The sequence below is a fragment of the Silurus meridionalis genome, chromosome 9 (assembly GCF_014805685.1).
Source record: "Silurus meridionalis isolate SWU-2019-XX chromosome 9, ASM1480568v1, whole genome shotgun sequence".
In the NCBI taxonomy this organism is placed as follows: domain Eukaryota; kingdom Metazoa; phylum Chordata; class Actinopteri; order Siluriformes; family Siluridae; genus Silurus; species Silurus meridionalis.
In genome coordinates, this window is record NC_060892.1 from 5,267,881 (window position 1) to 5,276,489 (window position 8,609).

General features: G+C 38.5%; 1 protein-coding gene across 2 annotated transcripts in view; it reads right to left on the bottom strand.

Annotated features, from left to right (window-relative positions):
• Window positions 1-2,326: 2,326 nt before the first annotated feature.
• malt2 (MALT paracaspase 2) overlaps window positions 2,327-8,609 on the bottom strand; it is a 26,558-nt gene continuing 20,275 nt past the window's right edge. The window contains exons 11-17 of one of the 2 annotated variants that reach the window (XM_046857900.1): window positions 7,858-8,035; window positions 6,628-6,702; window positions 6,412-6,539; window positions 5,494-5,643; window positions 4,652-4,809; window positions 3,811-3,948; window positions 2,327-3,078 (exon numbers count right to left, since the gene is read on the bottom strand). In XM_046857900.1, coding sequence (XP_046713856.1) covers window positions 2,677-3,078; window positions 3,811-3,948; window positions 4,652-4,809; window positions 5,494-5,643; window positions 6,412-6,539; window positions 6,628-6,702; window positions 7,858-8,035 — 1,229 coding nt within the window. In that variant the 3' untranslated portion in view covers window positions 2,327-2,676. Of the gene's footprint in view, window positions 3,115-3,810; window positions 3,949-4,651; window positions 4,810-5,493; window positions 5,644-6,411; window positions 6,540-6,627; window positions 6,703-7,857; window positions 8,036-8,609 lie in introns of both variants that reach the window. The other variant, XM_046857899.1, reaches the window with a different exon arrangement.

The window sequence follows — 8,609 nt, forward strand, 5'->3', positions numbered from 1 at the left end:
GCGCATGCGCCGAAACTACAGTCCTGCGCATGCGTCAAAACTGCACATGGCGTTTGCTTACCTATTTCCTTTGCCTGTTTGTTATCTGAAGGTTTAATAAACCAAAGAGAATATATATATATATATATATATATATATATATATATATATATATATATATATATCCCGTACTCCTATACTTAATACAAATATCACACCTTTATACACTAAATATGCTTATTTCACAGTCTCAGTGTACCATTGTTTGAAATATGCTTCCTTCACTCAACTCCTATCTACAGTCCTTCCTTTGCTTTACCAAAATATGCTCCCTTCCTTCACTCATCAACAAACTCTCACTCCTGTACCACACAGCATCCTGCCTAAAACTATACCAACACATGCTTTTTCTACTGAACCCCAACCAACTAATCACTAGACCTAATCCCTTTCTTCCATTATGAATTAGTTAATGCAAACAAGCGCTATGTCACCAACTATTAAGTGTCATTCAGCTTTACTTTAATTTAAGACTAACTACTTTTTCCTCATCTTAAAACTGAATGATCTGAAAAATTATTATTTAAATCACACTAGGGAAAGCTGTTATTCTCTTTTTTCTTTTTTACACAATCTCTATTAATGACCTCCAAAAATGTATTCCTGTCTTCCATTACCTAACATTCTCCACACAAGAATCACGCCTACACTTAAGATTTACCCACTTTACCCCATTCCACATTTGGTCCCTATTTGCTGATATTATAACCTCAACTCTTCTGGTAAGATGTTCTAGTGGAGATTTGTGCTCATTCATCCACAAGGGTGTTAGTAAAGTCAGGCACTGATGTAGAAAGAGGAGGCCTGGGGTGCAGCCAGTGTTCCAATTCATGCCAAAGGTGTTGAATTGGGTCGAGGTCAGAACTCAATATCAGACCATTTAAGATCTTTAAACTTAAACCCATATAAACCATATCTTCTTCTTCATGTCTTTGTGTAGAGGGGCATTGTCCTGCTAGAACAGGTTTTGGTCTCCTTGTTCATGCAAAGGAAAAAATAATATGCTACTGAATCCAAAGACATCTTATACAATTGTTTGCCTGCAGCTTTGTGCTAACAGTTTGGGAAAGGACCCCATATAGCTGGAATAGTCGGGTATACTTTTACTTCACTTAGCCCGTACCCACTGATCTCTAAACACACTAAACACGTCCGCTTAACCTGTAACATTTAATCCTTAAATACATTTCATCAATTCACTCCTTATTAACTGACACTCAAACATGCTCCCACCACTCAACCCCTACCCTTTAATTACTATTCTAAACAATTTATCATAAAAAATATCCAAACCACTAAAGTCAAAATGGTTTAATTAATAACTACAAAAAGGTATAAAAAAAAAAGTAATAATGCAACGTATTGGCAAGTGGTCAGATTTTCTCAATGGCTAAAAACAAAATCAGTCCGTGGTAAAAAATTCCTTGTGTATATTATATGATACAGCTGTATTAAATATTGCATAACTTAACAGAATTACAGCTCAACATTTCTCATTAAAAAGCAGTTAAACCTTTGAAGAAGAGTCATTTCTTATACATAGTGCCAAGATTTTTAGACTGCTCTTTATATTTAGTATATATGTAAGTTTCTAAAGCTTGGTAATATTTCACACTTTATACATAATGAAAGGTTTTTCTTCTGTCCCCACATAATGTCCTGTCAGTATGTAGTGATTTCCCTTAAAACATAAACCTTATTGCTTATTATGGTACATACTATTTACTCCTGAGTGTGTTACAATTTGCTAAGATGGGTAAGCTCAAACACTCATACATACATTTTTTTTTCTTTTTCATTTCTACACGATAGTACCCTACATTCTTTAATTTCTCAAAATGTCCCTTTTATCCGAGCACAATAACTCATTTTTCTGAATGACATACCCCACCTGTCAAAAGTTTGGAAACACATAGTCTTTATGATTTTTAAGATACACACGCTTGTTCCTTTTGTTTATATGCAACAAACTAAGTCATTTAATCACGATTTACTTTGAACTATATACATTTACAGATGTTACACATTAAATTATAGCTTTACACACCCCTTGCATCCTGACAGCTCGTCTCTCCAAACATTTACCTGAAATTCTTTGCTTTGACTCTTGTAAAACTTTTACTGTCCAATTCTGTCCAATCCTTTAGGCTCCTACCTTGTTTATTTCATAGAAACAAAAGGAACATGCATGTTTAAGGCAAACGATTGCTCTAATACAATGACTATTTTTGGCCTTGTATTTCCACCTTGCTATGTTCCACCTTGTTACATTAAAATACACAGGAAATAAACCACATTTCATAATTTTATTATGCATCCCTAATCTCTACATATTTCAAAACACGATATACATTTAAGACTTTAATATTGTACTATTGTCCACCATGTTCTACTCTGTTATGCTTCTATCGGCTAACTGGATGACATTTATACACATGTACATGTTCTCCAAAGTAGATCGTAAATCATTTTTTATAAAATATACATTCAGATTAATTGCTTGCACCATAAAGATAGCATCATGTTTTTGTAATGCCTTGAGGCTCTCATATACAAGAAATGACTCAGAACTAAGCACCACTGGGCAGCTGCGCTTTTCGGCTTCAACTTGCATTTCTTTCATTTCTTCTTGTCACACTAAAAGGAGTGAAAGTGGCTGAAATTCGGAGGCTTGTCCACAGCAGCGTGGGTCAAACTCTTGGACGCTCTGGGTTCCACTGACATGAGGAACTCAGGGCTGATGTTCTCCTCTGGTTCATTTATCCTCCTCAGATCAGAAGCGGAGGAAATTCCCGGATGGGTATAAAAGCAGGCGTCAGTCGATTCAGCAAAGGAAGCACTGGTAAAGGAGGGCAAACTGGCCTGCAAATCTTGAGCAAACGACGAGTACAGTGGCATGCTGGTAGACTGCAGGTCAGAAGAGAACGATGCTGTCGAAGTGTGGAGCCGATGTGGCTCGTGAAGGTTCAGTTTGGAAACCAGAGGCTTACCTACGGTTACATTTCGCTGTTCGTGCACCGCCTCGTCGAGATTATCATACTGAAAGTGCAGACACACAGTGAATGATAGCTCGTTCTACAGGAAAGAGATACAGAGGTATTAGTTAGTAGCTAGCTTTACATGCTACTCAATAAATAACTAAGAATTCCATTTAAAAGAACTCTACAGTAAAAAAGATTACAGTAAGCCATTCAAAACCAACACGAATGTATATCTAATAGAAAAAAAAGGAAAAAACCCAAATTAAGTCCTATTTAACCTTATAGCCAGATGCAAACTATCTGTGATTTGGATGACATGCATCCATTTACAGCCTTCAACACTATATGGACTCCTGGCCATAAGATTCAAACGTGCTTCATGAACATCCAATTCGATATTAAGTCCCCTTTTGCAGTTATAATAGCTTCTACTCTTCCACATTGAAAGATGTTCCACTAGATTCAAGTGTGCTTATGGAGATTTGTGCTCATTCACCCACAAAGGCATTAGTAAAATCAGATACTGATGTAGGTGATGTGAGGAGGTCTGGTGTGCATTCAGCGCTCCAATTCACCATGTGCAGAACCCCATCTGGCCAGAAAAATCAGGTGTCCCAATACATTTGTCCACATGGTGTATGTCTACAGAGTTCGTGGGTTAGCACATTTTGGAATTCTGCAGTCGGAATATCAATAAATTCAGATGGATAAAATTCTTTGCAGGTAAAAACAACCACTGAAGCAACCAGATTTATTAAAACATTACTAAGATTGAGAAGCCAGTAATGACCTTGAGTCTTTGCAGTGCACAAAGACGAGTGAAGAGTCGAGGCTGCTCTTGTTGTAGACGATCGTCCATGACTAACAGCAAACTCCCAGCGTCTCGGAGACTCGCCTGATTGGTACGCTTAAGATCCACCTCTGGGCCCTAAAACAATTTTATATGCAGCAAAAGTCAACATTGGATGTATATATAATGAAGGCGTGTTTAAGGAAAAAAAGCTTTTTACTCGTCACATGTATTTTTCCAGCACAGTGAAATTCTTACTTTGCAAATCCCAGCAATAGAAACCTGTGGTCAGGGTCAACCATGATACAGGAGGCACATAGGATTAAGGGCCTTTCTCAAGAGCCCAAGAGTGGCAGTTTGGCGATTCTGGGAACCCCTGACCTCCCGATTCGTAAGCCAGAGCCTTAACCACGGAGCCACCACCTCTCCTTACCTTTGGTACATGATCCTGCGAGTGTGTTTTCACTCACACACTTACATTTATCTCCCTCACACAACTAAGCAGCTATGGGTATAATGCCCCTTGCTCAGGGGCCCAAAGGTGGCAGCTTGGTGAGATTAGATTTAAAGTCTAACATTTTAACCATTAAGCTACCACTTCACATTTCCACACGGTTCGCTTTGTACACAGTTATGAGACATCTGCATTTTGCTTTTTGTTTTGTTACACAGACACTACATTGCATTGCATTATATTCACGACATTTAGCAGATGCCCCTATCAAAGCGACTTACACTTGTCGTATTTATACAGCTGAGCAGTTTAGGTTTAAGGGCCTTGCTCAAGGGCCCAACAGTGGCACAACAGTGGTGAAGTTTGAAGTATTGATGCTATACATACCTCAGTAAAATCAGACAGCTCGGCGGAGCAGGTTCTGATGTCTGCCGGTGTCTCTAGTATCCGGGTGTAGATGATCATGATGTTGGAAAACTCTGCTGCGAAACCCAACTGCACCTTCACACCACAGTCAAACTGAAGCACGCGACTCTCAGGAAGAGCTGTAACACAGATGAAAGCTATTATTTAAGTGTAATGTCTGGCAAACCCAGAAAAAATGATGTGACCATCATCCTTATTCATTATTAATGCATATGGTGACAATGCTACTGGAGAAACCAGTTCAAGATAAAAATTAACATGTAAAAATATTTACATCAAACTTTTTTTTTTTTTTTTTTATCAAATTATATTCAAGTTCCCTTCACCGGAACCACAGAGCCCAAACCTGTTCCAGCATGACAATATCACAACACCTCTAAAATGAACTGTAATGACCTGACTGATGCTCTTGTTGATGAATAAGCAAATACAGTACAGTACCTGTGAGGTCCCTCTGTAGTACCTTAAACTACCTCTAGGGGTAGTAAAGCTCAGGCTTTCACATGTCCCATAACTGAGGCAGATTCGATTCACACCTCGATGCAGTTTTATATATAAAGTGGAACCTCAATACTCGCAACCTTGACACTTGCGACCTCGATAGTTCGCGACTTTTAATTTGGAACCGGACTTCACATCAAAATGTATAATAAAATCTTTTGTTACTCGCAAGGGGTCATAGAACGTAACCCCTGGGAGTATTGAGGTTATATATATATATATATATAAATAAAACTCTATGAAGTAGCCTCATATAAGACAAACTGGTGTATTGTAACCGTATTCAACTGACATGATCTCACCATGTGCTATAGACCACTGCAGGTTGCGTGTCGAAGCCATAACTGGACACTCTGGTGCCTGAATACGATCCGTCAGAGTCCGCCGCTCCGATAGGTTGCTCCGCAGCTCCAGGGCCTGCCGACCACGGGTCAACTCGCATCTTCCCATATCTGTAATCGTAAACAGATCACCTTCATCTCATGTATTATACAACCACCGGAAATGTGCTGTCATTTGAAATTCAGTAGAACGGTAAAAATAGCCAAAGTGTCAGAACAGAGCTCAAACCTCATATGCGTGAAGATTCTCAAGAAATTCTGGTGTGATAAAGCTACTGCCGCCACCATGCAGCTCAATATAATTTTAAAGCAAAAATATTTCCTCTTTCTACTTATACAACAGCAATATGCTGTACTTTGTATCTGTATATATTTACAGTTTAATTTTGTATCTTTAAAACTTATTTCTGTTATCAGTTATTCTTATATTAGCTGTTAAATGAGCACACCTGATATACAAAGCCTTGTATCTTTGATATCGACTCGTTCTTCTTGTCTAGTATAGGTTTGTTTGTTAAACGACTGTTCTTTGACCATGACTAGAAGCATTTTAGCATAGACAAAGTGCACCTGTGATTTATATCTGCTGTGAGATCGGCTTTTATACATTATTCATCAGAAACTTCTGACCATTTAGAATAAAGCATTTCACCTGAAGCATGGTAAAACTGATTATTCACAATGTTTTAACGTTCTAAAATGTTTTAAAATAGTAATATTTTACATTTAGAAAGATGCTAGGTCAATCTCATTGCAGAAACTGAACCAAAGTTTAAAATGAATATGCAGTTACAGGCTCAAAGTACAAAATCTTTTAGCATGAAAACAGCAAATTTTGACCCAGACTGATCATAAGTGTTATTTGGTCAAGCCCAGAACCTTCAGCTACTCTGTCCAGCATGACGGTGACCTTCTCCTGCTCCATCAGTCTCTTCTTCAGGAAGCTCATGAAGATGCCATTGGACAGGTCATCTTTGTTGACCTCAAAAGCCTCCGCGTCAACGCATCTGCACGGAGAACGGCAGGTGTTCACTTGCGCCGATATGACCTTCATGATTTAACAAACTAAATATGAACGAACTTTGGAAGACTCACGTTGCGTAGCCAAACACGATGTTTGCCGTGACTTTCAGCGGCCCAGGCTGCTGAATGATGTCATCATTCAGGTTTCTGTAACAGTAATGCACAGATACAGAGAATGAACGGACTGTGAAATGCTTCGTTACATCTACGTAAAGTAGAGTAAATATAGTTTAGTATAAAACCCATATTACAGTTTTTCTCAGCTGCTTTGGAGTGTTTCTCGAATCATCCTTAATATTTGCAAACCAGTAAGTGCATTCCTCAAAACAATTTGTACAAACAGCACAACACACTGGATTTCATGCAAAAGCCTGTAATTTTCTCAAAATCCGTAGTTCATCTCTCAAAAGTAAGTATTTGTATCAATGAACATCTCATTCCCATCAGAATGTCGTGTTGTCACTATGAAGGAGCACAGATTCAGGATTTCTTGATAAACTATGGTTTGGATCACAGTGACTGAAAATGCACAAAATTTGACTTCCTTCTGTTTGGCATCTATGAATTTCAGCAGCACAAATTAATTTATTTGATTGCATATTTGATTTATACTGATTGTAAGAGACCGGACAGGATTCACACTTTTACAAGTGTTTGTTTCTTAGTTGTTCATCCATTTTTAGAAATTATAATTCTTTGTTTTGCTCTGTCTGTATTCACCTTTGACCTGTTTTAGAGAACTAGTTGATTATTGGTTGATCTGATTCTGTTCACTCGCCTTCATTAGTGACATTCAAGATTCATCTGCACAATTCATCCATTCAACACATTTACAAAAAAAAGTTTAATAGAAATTTTAGATGACAGATTTGGACAACTGGTTTGTTCATTGTGCAGTCAATGACTTATGCAATGAACTGATGCTGAGATGTTTTGGGGGTTAAAACTATTCAGGTGAAACCAGTATAATATATTTTGATCAACATGAACATAAACAACTGATAATGTAGGAAACAGCAGACACTTGTACACAATCCATTAAATGAATGTACAAAAGAATTCGCAATTTGATCAAAGCAACAAGAAATGTTCTTATAATGAGCACAAATGACTAAATGATGTGGAGGCTGAACAAGTAGTTTTAAGAATTTAATTTCTGAACTGAGAAACGCTCCGAAGCAACTGAGAAAAACTGTAATCACATAAGCGATATCATCATTTTCATAAATCCAGACAATTTCCCGACATTTCTCAGTGAACTCAATTTCACGCTGATTACAACGAGGACATTTTAAAGCGTACCGCTTGCGACACATGTCAAGCAAGAAGACGTTGAGGCCAGTCTGCCGCTCCTGCATGCGCTGTAGGACGTCCTGCACCCACAGACAGTGATCCGAGGTGTACGATGCCGGGGCGTCTATCGGCACCATGAAGCTGTTTCCATAATTCTCATAACCGTGTCCAGCAAAGTAAAGCAGCCCTACAGCATACAGGCATACAGGACAAAATTAGCCTTGAAGACATATGATAAAATAAAACCCTAACTGAAATATACACTATATGGACAAAAGTTCGTGGGAAAATGTTCTATCCGATTTTGGAGTGTGCTTGTGAAGATTTGTGTTTATTCAGCTACAAGTGTGTTAGTAAAGCCAGGTACTGATGTAGGTGAGGTAAGGAGGCCTGGGGTGCACTTAGCGTTCCAATTCATCCCGAAGGTGTTCAATAGAGTTGAGGTCAGAGCTCTATAGCAGGAGATCTTCCACTCCAAACCATGCCTGGCTGTGGGCACAGGGGCATGGTGGAACAGGTTTGGGTCTCAAAGTTCAAGTGGAGGGAAAAAAAAATGCTACCGCATTCAGAGACAGTGTCCCAATACTACTGTCCATATAGCGTTGCACCTGCCAGGACATCTGTGCACATGCAGAAGACCCCAATACCACAAATACTAGGACAATTCTTATGTTGTCTCACCACTTCCTGTTCACAGACTATATAAAGCATGTGCAGTCAGACACATACTGTAAAGTCTTTTGTTCTGAGTCTTTGTATTG